General features: G+C 42.5%; 1 protein-coding gene across 16 annotated transcripts in view; it reads left to right on the top strand.

Moving 5' to 3' along the window:
- The window catches only part of GARNL3 (GTPase activating Rap/RanGAP domain like 3), a 236,060-nt gene that overhangs the window by 147,991 nt on the left and 71,831 nt on the right, over positions 1-16,238 (top strand). For 15 of the 16 annotated variants that reach the window (XR_004643325.1, XR_004643326.1, XR_004643327.1 and 12 more), the window contains 5 exons: positions 1,636-1,681; positions 2,489-2,595; positions 5,529-5,644; positions 8,783-8,887; positions 13,689-13,763. Coding sequence is in view for 13 of the 16 variants with exons in the window: in XM_034752047.1 (XP_034607938.1) it covers positions 1,636-1,681; positions 2,489-2,595; positions 5,529-5,644; positions 8,783-8,887; positions 13,689-13,763 (449 nt within the window). In the remaining 3 variants the exon portion in view is untranslated. Of the gene's footprint in view, positions 1-1,559; positions 1,682-2,488; positions 2,596-5,528; positions 5,645-8,782; positions 8,888-13,688; positions 13,764-16,238 lie in introns of all 16 variants that reach the window. The other variant, XM_034752046.1, reaches the window with a different exon arrangement.

The raw sequence follows: 16,238 nt of genomic DNA, 5'->3' as shown, positions 1-16,238 counted from the left end.
TGCCCTGACCATTCGGCTGAAAGTTATGTGAGCCACTTCTCCTGCTGCCATTTTGTGAATGATTTGTTTAACTCAAAATGGACTTTTAATTTCACCAAGATTTTTTGGAAATTTTCTGATTTGGTTTGACCCAAACAGAATTTTATTTTTATTTTTTAAGTGCCAGTGAACTGAAAAACAAGTTATTTGCTTAGCTGTAATCTGCAGCTCCTTGTTATCAAATTCATGAGGGATTTGATATGTTTAAATCACTTATTTAAAAGCCCCCATCATGGGAAATTAGTGTGGTCCTGGCCATGCTGCTGACAGCTTTTGAACCATTGAATACGTATGAGCTCAAAACTCTTACAAGGAATGTTATTTTCTTGGTGGAAGTGACTTCAGCCAGCAGAGTAAGAGCCTGGTCCTGAGATGTATAGAGCGCCTGCAGCTTCTGTTGTAATGCTCACCCCTTCTTAGGATCAAGCCCAGTTGTCTAATCCATCTTTTTACTAAATTCTTTGAAGATATATTGTGGCCACAGACATGCCCTAAATTCTTTCCAAAGGTGGTATCTGCATTCCATGTGGCTCATTTAATTGTGCTGCCAATGTTTTCCCCCTCACCTAGTTGCCCATCCTGGGAAAGCTCTTCTCTAAGCTGTGTCTATAGTAGGAAAAATGCTCCTGTATTGAGAGTTAGATAAGACAATAATAAAACACCTGAGCACTGGTTACGGTACAGCCTCCATATTACTGCCACTGTTGGAGCTGTGCCACTGGAGAATTATAGGTCCTAATTTTTCTAGTGTAGACAAAGCCCAGAGCCTGATGGCAAAAGGTCCCTAAATTTTGTTAGGAGCACCCTAAAAACTCTTAGAAAGGTTGCTCAGATTTGTGTTTTCCTTGACACTGTTTATAGCTTAGAAGGTCATGCGGCTCAAAGGTCATGTCAAGGATCATTCAGTGTCAAGGAAATGTGCCACAACAAGATACCTCTGATCTATTTCTATCTGAGACTTGCATCTGCATTGAATTATCTGGCCATTTTCCCGTATGTGCTGTTGCTAGATTCTCACCAGAGTAATGAATCAAGATTAGTAATAGATCTTGGTGCAGTCATGAAAATGTACATTGCTACCCTACTTGGCCCTCTGTTTAACTTAATTATGCTGGAAGAATTTCTATAAGTCCGTGTTAGGAAATGTTATCATGTTGAAACATGTTTTTTAATAATCCACTCTGTGGTAACTGTAGACAAGAACAAGTTATTTTCAACATCATTAAGCCCAGTCGTGACTAGCTAAGATGATGTTGAATATTGCTTGTCTTCGTGTATACTGACCACAGAGTTGTGACCATCAGATTAGCTAGCTCAGTTGTTGAAAATAGTGTTTAAACACAATACAACTTCTCATTGTAGACATTGACTAAGATACTTGCACTTTTTAAGCCTTGCATTTTAAACATTTATAAAAGAGGTGCCCTACCAGAAAAATCGAAGGTGCATAAACTAGAATTATATCAAATGTAATAAAACAATTAATATATTTCACCATATTTCATCTGCTTTTTCAACAGAATGGGCATTTTCAAAACACAAGTGAACTCCATAGACATGAAAGTAATGGATTAATTTCTTTAACTTGCATGGCAGATATTTTTGCCTTAGTGAGATATAATAAGCAAAATGATAGTTACAGGTAGGTGCTAACTTTAACCAAATCATTCGCTTTTTTAGTTTGATGTTACAGTAGAAGTGGAAGTAAACTATTCGTCATAGTCCACCTATCTAATTCCATGAATTGGTGTTTAAGTGATCATGAAAGTGAGTGGTAAACGGTTCCATGGTGGGGCATAATGTAGTTGATATCTGTGGAATTTTCCCCCACAACTAAGAATTACACCTTGTAATACATAGTGTGTTCTACTGTGCCTAAGCAAAGACTCTTATGTCCCGAGTCAGTAATGTGACTGAGAATATAGTCCGGTGAGGAATCCATTATTATTGTGTTTTTTCTGTACCCAATTGAAACTAGCCTTGCAGATAGGAAAATCTCTCTTTTGACCGTGTTACTCCTTATAATACTCTAGTTCTTGGATCCTTTTATATATGTGCCTAGGGTTTGTGTTGGAAAATGTCTGTAATACACAGTTTAAAAAAAAAGAGGTAATGTACACAGTGGTAGGATTTTGTAATTGAAATGTTAAGTTTGTAATTTCATTTTTGTTTGAATAAGGACTAGCTTCTGCCACTCTTGTTCTCATTGAATAGTGTATCATTCTACAAGAGTCAACTGAATGTAAAGTAATGTACTAGTTAATTGACATGTGTCAGCATCTGATCCCAGGTGAATATCCTGAGAACATTCATTGAGACTTGCGATTTCTGAAGTGTTGATACGATGTTTTCCAGTAACAATTTATAGTTCTTGTTCCTGCTTAAGCAGTATGTCTGGTACACTTTGTATGTGACTTTCAAACCAAATAAATAGTAATTCTTTCATTAGGCTGAAAATATTTTCCGAAGAAAGTGTACCTCTCTTTGGGCCTCCCCTTCCATCTCCACCTGTGTTCACAGATCACCAGGAATTCAGGGACTTTGTACTAGTGAAGTGTAAGTCTTTTTGAGGTCAAAGAGACCTTTTTAAACTTTTAGTCTGATACATAAGAATCTGCTCTTCACACTTATTTGGGATACTGTACATTGTAAATAATTTTTCTGCTGTGCAATGTTACAGTTTTATATTGAGTCTTTTTTAAAGTTTGGCTATTCTAGCCTCAGTGGAATATGAATCCCCTCAAACATTTCTATTTTGTTCAGATAAACACTGAACTCCCATGCAGTTAATGCTTCCTAGGTTACCAGATCCAATCTGGTTTGAGCATTTCAGAAGTATTTGTTCCATTGCTTAATGAATTGTTCATTTTCCAAAGGTTTCTTCTTAAAGACAAAGGAGAGTGATTGTGACGGTCCACGCCCCTAAGGTTGCGAGCGGCGTGGACTATCAGCCACCGTCCGTAAAATAGTCCTTGTCCAGGGCAGTGGGGCCTACCGGCCAGAGTCCAGGAAGCAACCCTCGGGTGGAGGGTAGCGTGGCCTAGCGGCCAGAGTCTTTATCATTGGGGTGCGACAGCCCCAGTAGGGGGGCCCCGACCCGGGGCCCTAACAGTAGCGTAGTGGTTTGCCACCAACTCAGCGGGGGGTTCGACCGAAACACGCTGAGTTTCCCGGGGGAGGGTAGGTACCACTCTGTCACCCTCCCAGGGTGCCTTCCTACCAGGCTCTCCGTTGGGGTCTCCCAGGAGTCGTTGGGTCCTTGGTACTCGTCGGATTCGGTCATCTCCTGGGTCTCCCCCAATCGCCGGGGCGCAGGCAGGCCGTGGACGGCGTCTCTTCCCGGTGCAGTCAGTGGCTGTGGCTGGTCCGTTGCAGGAGCTCCCCCGGCAGGTCCTTCTCCTACGGGCTCCAGCCCAGAATGAGCTGGCCTCCCTCCCTTTATACTCCTGTAGCACTTGGAGCAAGCCCAGTCTGCCCGGGGAGGTGAGACTTTCGCTGCCAGTCCCTAGGGCTTAACTCCTTCCGGATTAAGGCGGGGTAGTCTGGCCCTGCCACAGTGATATTCAGAAACATATTAATCTAATGCCATTTCATATATTTAGCAGTAAAAGGTGCCAGACTGGCAACTTTGGAGACTAAAGTACTTTATCTACAGCATGGAAAACAGTCAGTATGTTTCAGTGCTGTTATGAATATTTTAGTGCTGTTATGAACCAGTTCCTGAGGAGAGAACTCAATCTTAATGGACTAATTCAAGCCGTGACCTCCTGCTAAGACTCCCAGGAAGGGGGCCACTGAGTACTAATCATGATTTTTGTAATGTAAACATCTGACAATAGGAACTTGACTGAGAACTCACCAGTTCATTTCATATAAGTTACTAAAGAATACTCGTTGATATTTAAATGGATTAGCAGTGTAGACTCCTAACTCATATATCATCCAACAGATTATTGGGCTGTGTGATCGAGATCTATGATTGCTCATTGCCCTTTAAAGCTAGAGGAATGACTCTAATTACTTTGATAAAATCTAATTAGAAAATGGCAAATTGCTTAATTTATTGAAAACTGCTTTATCAATTACAGTAACTCCTCTCTTAAAGTCATCCTGGTTAATGTTGTTTCGTTGTTACGTTGCTGATCAATTAGGGAACATGCTCGTTTAAAGTTGTGCAATGCTCCCTTCTAATGTTGTTTGGTAGCTGCCTGCTTTGTCTACTGCTTGCAGGAAGAGCAGCCCCTTGCAGCTAGCTGGTGGGGGCTTGGAACCAGGGTGGACTGGCAACCTCCTATCAGCTCCCCACTCCCCTAAGTTCCCTGTGCAGCGGCTGCCTGCAGTTCATCTGTGTCCCTCCCCCCATGCCATGTGCTGCTCCTGCCCTCTGCCTTGGAGCTGCTCCCTGAGACTCCTGCTTGCTGTGCAGGGGGGAGGGAAAGAAGAGGGGGGCTAATGTCAGGGTGTCCCCCTCCACCCTGCTCCTGCACCCCGCTTACCCCATCTTCCATAGAGCAGGGGGGACACACCAGGGCTCAGGATGGAGGGAGCTTGCAGCAGCTGCGGTATCAGCAAGCTGATCTAATTAACAAGGCAGTGTACTTAAAGGGGAAATGCGCATCTCTCTCTCTCACACATACCCCCTCGCTCTATTCCTGCTGCCTTGCAGAGTGAGAGAGTTAACCCTTGAGGGCTCAGCCAATTGCTAGTTCATCAAGGGAAATATCCCACCTCTGACTCCTCCACCTCAACCAAGCTTCACAATCATCATCACTGTGTACCAATATTAAATTGTTTGTTTAAAACTTATACTGTGTGTGTGTGTGTGTGTGTATGTATGTATGTATGTATGTATGTATATGTCTGATGAAAAAAATTTCCCTGAAACCTAACCCCCTCATTTACATTAATTCTTATGGGGAAATTGAATTCGCTTAACATTGTTTCGCTTAAAGACACATTTTTCAGGAACATAACTACAACGTTAATTGAGGAGTTACTGTACAGCAATATTTGACATTCTTTGGGCCTCATATTGAACTTAGCAGAGCCAGAAGGAACTCTGAACTTTTCAATACAATTCTAAAATATAAGGCAGCTGCACTGACAGCCTGCGACATAGACAGTATGGTGGTACATTTTTTGTCGTATATCAAAGAACTTCAGCACATTTACTGAGATTCAGGAAATGGTTCTTTTTAAATTAACTGTGAAATAGTATCTTTCTGGAGTTTATCTGGTTGTTTTTGTGTCTATAAAGAACGATACTAGCTAAATAAAGTTTAGATGCTCAAAAGAAAATAGGGTGAAAAACTCTTCATAGTCATGATGATAAAACAACTAGAACTTTTAGTTCAAAATATGCACAAATGTGAAACAAACCCAAATTAGTAATTTTGCAATGAATATCCTTACATGAAGACAACTTGGATTCAGTAAAGGACATGAAACCCCTTTAAGTAACATATCCTCCTTTATTCAATATGTTTTAGTAATAAATGGGGAAAAAGCCACCTTGGAAACCCCAACATTTGCTCAGAAACGGCAGCGCACTCTAGACATGCTGATTCGTTCTTTATACCAGGACCTCATGCCTGATCTACACAAGGTAAATCCAAGACTTGCGTGATCTTTATGCACTTCATATCACCCCCAGTGGCATATTGAGTGGCCTATTGCTCAAGAAGATATCCACCCTGGTGAGTATTGATTTGCATACAGTAAGTTGGATAGCAAAGGGGTGTTTTTCCTCTTTACATTTTAACTGCATGAAAATCAGCAATAAGTCATAAAAACAGCCATACTGGGTAGCTCACCTGCACAGTCAAGGCCTTCACATTTATTCTTCCTTCAATGATTGGCTGATACGAGAAATGTTGCTTCAGCAAGTCACTGAAGCAGTGAGAATGGTGCTTTATCTCTTCTCACTAGGACTTAAGACAAATTGAGACAAGTCAGCCCTTATCTTAATCAGTAGAGGTCACAGGAGCACTTTTAGATGCAAGATCAGCAACAGATTGGACACCATGAGTCATCTTCTATTGGTGTCCAGACTCAAGCAAAGATATCAGTGAATGTCTGTCTTTAATCTCTTTGGTCATATGGCTACTTGCACTTATGTGACACCACATGTCAGACTGCATCTTTATCCTCTCCAAGTCTGGCTGAAGTTGATCTACCAGCCAAGCAGACACAACATGACTCCATGAGTGCTTGTTCCTGGGAATGTCCTTTCATCAATACTTGGTGGAATGATCCTCCGAATGGCTGTCCGGGAATGTTGTTTGTGTCTTCAGCTCCCACTGACACTTTAGTGAAAGATACAGTACCTTCACACAGGCTGGAGAGCGTATCTGGGTCATCTGCAGACCCAAGGTTTTGGTCCCTAACTACATATAAACAGTCTAGAACTCAGTGTCATGTCCCACAGACCTCAAATCTGGGTCTGCGGGAACTGCTACGCTCCAACCCTCCAGTTGGCAGCCTGCTGAGAATTGCTTACTCAGGACTCATGAAGTCCAGCTCCAGTTCGAGACTGTACCCCTGAGGTTGTATTTGCAGAGTCCCAGAGCACCGATTGGCCCACTGACTTTACTTAAGCCATCAGCAAGAACAGGAAGCTATCCAAATAACTGGGATCCACCCTGCTCTGGACTGTATGCCTTATGCTTCCAGCTTGACTTCCTGGCATCCCAACCCCTCTTGTCTCCTGGCATCTGGATTGTGGTTCTGATCTCAAGCTTGTCTCCTGCTTCTGATCTCCTGGTATCTTGACCCAGCTGACACTCAACTCCTGTTTTTTGACTGTGGACTCCAGCTCTGACCACCAGGTCTGGCTGCCCACCATTCAGCTGTGACACTCAGGGCCATTCATCTAGCTCTGATTCAGGACACCAGCACCCAAGTTTTGACATTACATTAACAGGCAAGGAAGAGCAAGATCATCTCTCCCTATGCCTACAGGAATTATCCTACTGAAATCAATCTCATAGTCCGACACTCATGTGGGGTTCAAAACAATTTAGGTGACAACTCAGTAGAAAATGGTCCCTCGAGCTTTCAGTCCTTCAGATAAAAGTTCAGAAGTGGGATCATTCCTCCACATACCTGTTCATGACCACTTTAAACAGCACATTTTGATCCGGAGGAGAAATGAGTCTGCATGCTTTCCACTGGTCACTCTAATTACTAGGGTCCTCAGGAATGTAATACTGGTCAGGGGTCAAGTTATCCTAACAGCCCCAGTGGGGCGGGGGGAGGAGGTGAGTTTTAGTATTCAGAGATGGTACACTTATCAGTTCAAGTTACTGATCAGTCTAGACATCATAATGCAGAACCAAAGACTGGTTCTACACCCAGACTTAGTGTCTCTACAGCTAACAATTTGGATGTTAGTAGGCTGATCTTGGAGCATAGACTTTCCACTGCAGAGGTACAGGATCATAGAATTATAGAAGATTAGGGTTGGAAGAGACCTCAGGAGGTCATCTAGTCCAACTCCCTGCTCTAAGCAAGACCAACCTCAACTACCGGTAAATCATCCCAGCCAGGGCTTTGTCATTCTCATTCAGAGCTTAAAACCTTTAATAAGGCATACTTATGGGGCCCAGTGGAAACAGTTTTCAGTATGGGTGTGTCATTATAATTTTACCCATTGGAGGGGTCTGTACCTGTTATTGAGGTAATCTGTTATCATTAAAGTATTCAGATGTCTTGACTAGATCTAGTAAAGTTCACTTAGCACTGATATCTGCCTATTATCCTTCAGTACAGGAACTCACAATTTTTCCCCATGATTTTATTCCTACTGTAACTAGTTTTTTGAAGGGGTTAACACATATTTTTCCATCTGTTAAGGATTTTTCCCTTCTCTGGGACCTAAGCATAGTCTTCCTGATGCAGCCTCCATTTGAACATATGTCAGCCTGTTCTTTGTATCATTTGTCTATTAACATGGCATTCTTGGTGGCTACTACCACTGCTTGCAGAATAGCAAAATCCAAACACCGATGGCAGGACCATCTTATACCACCTTTCGTGAGGATAGTTACTCTTTATCCTCATTCCAAATTTTTGCCTAAAATAGTGTCAGACTTTATCATTTAAATCAGTTCATTCACTTGTCAGTGTTCTTTCAAAGACCTCACTCATCCACTGCAAAGGCTAAACTTCATACTTCGGAAGCTTTTAAGCGCAACCTTGAATTACTTCAATAGGACAAAATCATTTCCAAAAACCATCAAGACCATTTGTATCTTTTGGTAATAAGTCCAGAGGATATGCTATTTCAACATAGAGACTCTCAAAATGGGTGTCAGACAGCATTAGAATTTCTAAAGAACTGAGTGAGTTAACTCCTCTGTCTCATATCAAAGCACATTCTGCCTTACACCAGGCCCCTTATACTAGGCCTCAAGTCTCAGGCTCTCCCTTTCTACTGCATATGTCATCTTTCATATACTGGATAGCACCTTGATACATGTAAAGAGTATTGCAGCTACTCCACAACCTTGTAAATCAAAGGCTAAAGCATGCATTCTTAGATTCATCAGTAGGAACATTTTAAGGGAGGGCGGTTATTTTTTGTTAGTAATCTAGACTTGAACTGAGGTCACAGGAAAATGCTGAAAGAATACAGCAGAGTCGAGTAATGTCAGATGAAATTTTTAAAAAATTGAAAAAGTTTGGGTCAGTAAGACTCTCTCTCTCTCTCTCTCTCTCTCTCTCTTTTTTTTTTTTTTTTAAGAACATGCTTAATAGGAGGTCGTTTAGTGACGTGTTACCAGAATCCCCTAGATCAGCAAGGAAGAAAGAGGAGGCCCGTCAAGCAGAATTTGTCCGACTTGGTCAGGTAGGTTTTATGTAGAAAGTATTGATCAAATTAATTACTCCACTGGGATGTGTGGAGTAAGATTAAGGATGTCTGGCCAAAAACAGGCTTGTGAGAGTCCAACTGGTTTTAGCTTATCTGAGGCAGAATGATATAAGCAAATCAAGGTGCTGACTGCATTTGTTGCTGTTAATTTAGTCATGGATCTCATTAAATATATTAGGAGCACTTTCAGGAACAAACCCGTCAGCAGAAAGAGGGAGATGTAGTTAATCTGTATTGTGGTAATACAGCATTTAACACTTATCTGAAGTGTTCCCTTTATTTAGTAAAATTATATTATATTATATTATGGGAAATATTTAGAAAAATGGTGATGGTAACTCAAAGCAAATGAGACCTTGATAATCACACAAAATTCTTGATTTTTATAGTGTAAAAATGTAGATTCAATTTACTGATTTTGTTTTAATTTTTTAAAGTAAATTGACATACAATGTAGTGAAGACGACAAATGTGTCGGAGAAAAACAGAGTTCTCACTCTCTTTGGCTGGGTGCAGCAAAGTCAGATACTTTATTCTCAAGCAATTGCATAGAGGGGGAGAGTGCACTAGGACACAGGGTTTCCCCCTCCTAGGCAGGTCTTTCTCTAGAGAAACAATTACAGCAAGCATGTATACCTTTTGTTACATACAATAATGAGCAACAGCTGCATTGTGTTTATACATAGGTCATCCTGATATCTTATTTTGCACATCTATTTAGACTCTAGTCTAAGGTCGCAACAACTTCTCACACAGTTCTTTCCTACTCGCCTCACACAATCCTCGCTTCTACAAATCTCGCGTTATTAGGGTTACAGCTAGCCTGACTCTTGCTCACAGAAAAGACTGTTTGCATTGAAATCCCCTTCAAATCCCTGTCAGTTCTTGCTCTACTTCTACAAGTGCTAGGGCAGAAAATTACACTAGCAATAAGTTAATTAACTAGGCAATAATATAAATGATGGAAGTACAGCTAAATAGGGAATTGAACAGAATTACATTCACAGAAAGGATAATGATCAGAGGGTGAGTTATTAAGGAAGCTGATTTAAGTAAAAAAGAATAACAACTTTGAGATGCCACTGTGGATTTCTGAAGAAAGAAGGAATCAAGGCATATGTGGAACTAGCAGGAAGCAAAGATTTAAATAAATCCAAAATATGACAGGCAGTCTTTTTTTGGTCTGGAAATAATTGGCTTACCTCCTTGGCTTCAGTTGAGGTTCAAAGTTCTCAATAGTGCAGCTGAGGCGGAGAAGTGCAAAGATGTATAGGTATGTATAGGTATTGTGAATTTGGGCATCTCTCAAAATAAATTAGCTACTTGTAATGCTTGCTAAGAATTAGTTTTCCTATCAGTCTTTAAAAGGAAGTTAAAAACATAAGAATAGCCATACTGGGTTAAACCAAAGGTCTATCTAGCCCAGTATCCTGTCTTCCAACAGTGGCCAATGCCAGGTACTCCAGAGGGAATGAACAGAACAGGTAATCATCAAGTGATCCATCCCCTGTCACCCATTCCCAGCTTCTGGCAAACAGAGGCTTGGGACACCATCCCTGCCCAACCTGGCTAATAGCTAGGGCCCTACTAAATTCACCGCCTTGAAAAATGCGCCATGGACCGTGAAATCTGGTGTGTTTTTACCTTATACTATACAGATTTCACAGGGGAGACCAATGTTTCTCAAATTGGGGGTCGTGACCCAAAAAGGAGTTGTAAGGGAGTCTTACTTCATCGCTGCCTTGAGAGTTATGTGGCTGGAGAGCAGCAGCTGTTGGCTTGGTACGCAGCTCTGAAGGGAGTGCCCTGCCAGCAGCAGCACAGAAATAAGGGTGGCAATACCATACCATGCCACCCTTACTTTTGCACTGCTGCCTTCAGAGCTGGGCAGCCAGAGAGTGGTGGCTACTGACTGAGGGCCCAGCTCTGCAGGCAGCAGCGCAGAAGTAAGGGTGGCAATGCCATACCATGACATCCTTACTTCTGCGCTGCTGGTGGTGGTGACTCTGCCTTCAGAGCTGGGGTCCCAGCCAGCAGCTGCCACTCTCCAGCTGCTCAGCTATGAAGGCAGCTCTGCCACCGGCAACGCAGAAGTAAGGGTAGAAGTACTGCAACCTACAATAACCTTGTGACCCGACCCCCCCCCCCCACACACACACACACAACTCCTTTTTTTTGATTCAGGCCCTACAGTTACAACACTATGAAATTTCAGATTTGAATAACTGAAATAATGAAATTTACAATTTTTAAAATCCTATGACCGTGAAATGGACCAAAATGGACAGTGAATTTGGTAGGGCACTACTAATAGCCATTGATGGACCTATCCTTATCTAGTTCTTTTTTTAACTCTGTTATAGTCTTGGCCTTCACAACATCCTCTGGCAAAGGGTTCCACGGACTGATTGTGCATGGTGTGAAAAAATATTTTTAAAAATATTTTAAAAAATATTTAAACCTGCTGCCTATTAATTTCATTTGATGACCCCTAGTTCTTGGGTTATGAGAAAGGAGTAAATAACACTTTCTTATTTACTTTCTCCACACCATATTCCCCCTTTGTCATCTCTTTTCCAAGCTGAAAAGTCTGTCTTATTAATCTCTCCTCATACGGAATCCATTCTATACCCCTAATCAACTTGTTGCCCTTTTCTGAATCTTTTCCAATTCCAATATATCTTTTTTTGAGATGGGGCAACCACATCTGTATGCAGTATTCAATATGTGAGCGTACCATGGATTTATATAGAGGCAGTGTGATATTTTCTGTCTTACTATCTATCCTTTTCTTAATGATTCCCAACATTCTGATTGCTTTTTTGACTGCCGCTGCACATGGAGTGGATGTTTTCAGAGAACTATCCACAATGACTCTGAGATCTTTCTTGAGTGGTAATAGCTAACTTAATCCCCATCAGTTTATATGTATAGTTGGGATCATGTTTTCCAATGTGCATTACTTTGCATTTATAAACATTGAATTGCATCTGCCATTTTGTTGCCCAGTCACCCAGTTTTGAGACATCCTTTTGTAGCTCTTCGCAGTCTGCTGACACTTACCTATCTTGAGTAGCAGTATATCATCTGCAAATTTTTCCACCTCACTGTTTACCCCTTTTTCCAGATCATTTATGAATATGTTGAATAGGACTGGTGCCAGTACAGACCCCTCAAGGACACCACTATTTACCTCCCTCCATTTTGAAAACTGACCATTTATTCCTACCCTTTGTTTCCTATCTTTTAACCAATTACCGATCCATGACAGAACTTTCCTTCTTATCCCATGACTGCTTACTTTGCTTAAGAGCCTTTGGTGAGGGACCTTGTCAAAGGCTTTCTGAAAATCTAAGTACGCTATATCCACTGGATCCCCCTTGTCCACATGCTTATTGACCCCCTCAAAAAATTCTAGTAGATTGGTTAGGCATGATTTCCCTCTACAAAAACCATGTTGACTCTTCCCCAACAAATTATGTTCATCTATGTGTCTGACAGTTTTGCTCTTTAGTAGAGTTTCAACCAGTTTGTCTGGTACTGAAGTCAGACTTACCGGCCTGTAATTGCCGGGGTCACGCCTGGAGCCTTTTTTAAAAATTGGCATCACATTAGCTATCCTCCTATCATTTGGTACAGAAGCTCATTTAGATGATGGGTTACAGATGACAGTTAGCAGTTCTGCAATTTCACATTTGAGTTCCTTCAGAACGCTTGGGTGAATACCATCTGGTCCTGATGACTTACTACTGTTTAGTTTATCAATTTGTTGCAAAACCTCCTCTAATGACACCTCAATCTGGGACAGTTCCTCAGATTTGTCACCTAAAAAGAATGGTTCAGGTTTGGGTATCTACCTCACATCCTCAGCCCTGAAGAGTGATGCAAAGAATTAATGTAGTTTCTCTGCAATAGCCTTATCATCCTTAGTGGTCCTTTAGCATCTCGATAGACCAGTGTCCTACTGATGGTTTAGCACGCTTCCTGCTTCTGATGTAGAAGTTATTCCATAAAGAGGAATTTGCTTTCTTCTTTGTGTGCATTATTCAATCACTGTTGGTTCCATTTGACTATACGGTACTGAAACACTGGATTTTGATCTGGTTGTGAAGCTCTTCTAATCATTGACAATATGGAAGGATAAACTAATTCAGATTCTCATTTGTCTTCTCACTGCTACTTTGTGCAACATTGGTATTGTGTTCTGTACTATGAGCAAGTATTTTTCAAAATCAGCATGCTTCTGTCGACCTGCATCTTGAAACGTTTGTAATGCTGTTCATGACAAATTTGGGTTATATCATTCCACAAGAATGTGCAAATAGTGTCACTTAATGTCTTGAAATGCACTTTTAAAAATGTGACATTAACTATATAGGGCCAGATTCTCAGCTGGTGTAAAGGGTGTAATTAGCTCATGGACTTAATTTGTGGGTGTGAGGACTTATTATTATTTAAGGTGTTCTCCATTAATATATTTGCTATGTTAAGTTTTGTTTTTGCCAACAGCAGATATATATTGTCTAAAACCATATAATTTTCCAGCATCTTATTGAACAGTTTAATCTCTGCTCAAAACACACGGGATGGCTGGTTTTCTTATAAAGAAATTATGTAATGTGGCACAGAAATTCAGAGCTGGATCTATTGTAATTAGAGTCTGAAATTGCTTCCCTCCCTTCCCCAATAGTCAGTCTCCATATCTTTATTATTTATTTATCAATTTGGTGTTACCAATTAAGAACACACTTTAAATGAAATATCTGTCTTGTTTAAGGCACTGAAACTGAAAACCATTGTGAGAGGAGATGCCCTAACTAGTTCAGCAACCACAAGCCTCTATAGAAAGGAGGTGAGTGGACATTCATACATGATAATATGCAAAGTTTGCTCAAAATCTTGGCTTTCCAGGTTCTACTGAATATGGGACTACATTCCAAATCTTATAATGCATATATGTAATTTGATTCAGTAACAGAAGAGAAAACATTGACATATTGATCCATGTATCGGTGTATAATATCAAAATGGTTCTGCAGGAAAGGCCCAGTAGATGGATGGGTATGGAAACTATCTCTGAACTTAAAGCTGGTTTCAGCAATCCCACTTTTGTTTGGATGGAGTAGTAAATGAAAATGCCAGTTGATTTTTGTGTACATTTATGTGATACTTGTAACTTTTGTTCATGCAAATAAAATTAAATTGCATTGTTGTTTGTAATAAAGGGCCAGATTTTTCCTGGCCATAGTGTGGCTGTGCAGGAGTGGAAAGTGCAAGGAGCACCTCTGTGCACTCTGCACACAGGCCAGGTGCAGAAGCAGCCCCTGTGCTTGGAGAAATGCAGGGACTGCACAGTCTATGCCCCAGGGACATACAGCATCCTGAAGAGCTTAGAGAGAAGGTGGTGCCATGGTCTGGCCCCTTTCTACACCAGCCCATGAAGCTGGTGAGGTAGAGAAAGCTGAGTAATTTAAAGTGCTGGTACAGCATGTGCACTTCCTCTGCATAATTCCTGCTGGAGCTACTTGGAAGGGTAGTTTTGCACCACTACTAGCACATGCCAGTCCCTAAATGCCACAATCTGGACCATAGAGAATAAGGAAATTCCATATAAATGTTGGTAAACATACATTCTGGATCTGAACGTTATTTCTGAAGCAGAAACACAGAGGAGATGTTTTCTAAGGCCTTGTCTACACTACGAGAGTAGTTCGATTTTACTTAAATCGAATATTTGGAATCGATATTGCAAAGTCGAACGTGTGTGTCCACACTAAGGACAGTAATTCGACTTTGTGAGTCCACACTAACGGGGAAAGCGTCGACATTGGAAGCGGTGCACTGAGGGCAGCTATCCCACAGTTCCCGGAGTCCCCGCCGCCCATTGGAATTCTGGGTGGAGCCACAAATGCCTTCTGGGTAAAAAAAAAAAAGGGGCCAGGGTGCTTTTGGGTAACTGTCGTCATCCGTCCATCACTCCCGCCCTCCCTCCCTCCCTGAAAGCGCCGGCGGGAAATCATTTCGCGCACTTTTCCAGTCATTGACAGCGCGGACGCCACAGCACTGTGAGCATGGAGCCCGCTGCAACCATCGCTGCAGTCGTGGCCGCTCTCAACGCCTCGCAGCTTATCATACAGGTTGCCCTGAGGCAGATGCAGAAAAGTCAGGCGAGGAGGCTACGTCAACGCGGTGATGGCCTGAAGTCTGAGAGTAGCACAGACCTCTCAGAAAGCAGGGGACCCAGCGCCGAGGACATCACGGTGGCAATGGGTCATGTTGATGCTGTGAAACGGCGATTCTGGGCATGGGAAACAAGCACTGAGTGGTGGGACCGCATAGTGCTGCAGGTCTGGGATGAATCACAGTGGCTGCGAAACTTCCGCATGCGGAAGGGAACTTTCCTTGAACTTTGTGAGTTGCTGTCCCCTGCCCTGAAGCGCAATGACACCCGGATGCGAGCAGCCCTGACTGTCCAGAAGCGAGTGGCCATAGCCCTCTGGAAGCTTGCAACGCCTGACAGCTACCGGTCAGTCGCGAGCCAGTTTGGGGTGGGCAAATCTACCGTGGGGGTTGTTGTGATGCAAGTAGCCAAGGCAATCGTTGATGTACTGCTGCCAAAGGTAGTGACCCTGGGAAACTTGGAGGCGATCATAGATGGCTTCGCAGCGATGGGATTCCCAAACTGCGGTGGGGCCATAGATGGAACTCACATCCCTATCCTGGCACCGGACCACCAGGCCAGCCAGTACATTAACAGAAAGGGCTACTTTTCCATGGTGCTGCAAGCACTGGTGGACCACAGGGGACGTTTTACCAACATCAATGTCGGATGGCCGGGCAAGGTTCATGACGCTCGTGTTTTCAGGAACTCTGGTCTGTTTAGACGGCTGCAGCAAGGTATTTACTTCCCGGACCACAAAATAACTGTTGGGGATGTGGAGATGCCTATAGTGATCCTCGGGGACCCAGCCTACCCGCTAATGCCCTGGCTCATGAAGCCCTATACAGGTGCCCTGGACACTGAAAAAGAACTCGTCAACTACCGGCTGAGCAAGTGCAGAATGGTGGTGGAGTGTGCTTTTGGACGTCTCAAGGGGAGATGGAGAAGCTTGCTGACTCGCTGTGATCTCAGCGAAACCAATATCCCCATTGTTATAGCAGCTTGCTGTGTGCTCCACAATCTCTGTGAGAGCAAGGGGGAGACCTTTATGGCGGGGTGGGAGGTTGAGGAAATTAGCCTGGCTGCTGATTACTCACAGCCAGACAGCCGGGCGATTAGAAGAGACCAGCGGGAAGCGCTGTGCATCCGGGAGGCTTTGAAAGCAAA

This window comes from Trachemys scripta, chromosome 17 (genome assembly GCF_013100865.1).
Source record: "Trachemys scripta elegans isolate TJP31775 chromosome 17, CAS_Tse_1.0, whole genome shotgun sequence".
In the NCBI taxonomy this organism is placed as follows: domain Eukaryota; kingdom Metazoa; phylum Chordata; order Testudines; family Emydidae; genus Trachemys; species Trachemys scripta.
Note: the sequence above shows the minus strand (reverse complement) of the source record. Positions and strands in the feature narration are given on the sequence as shown.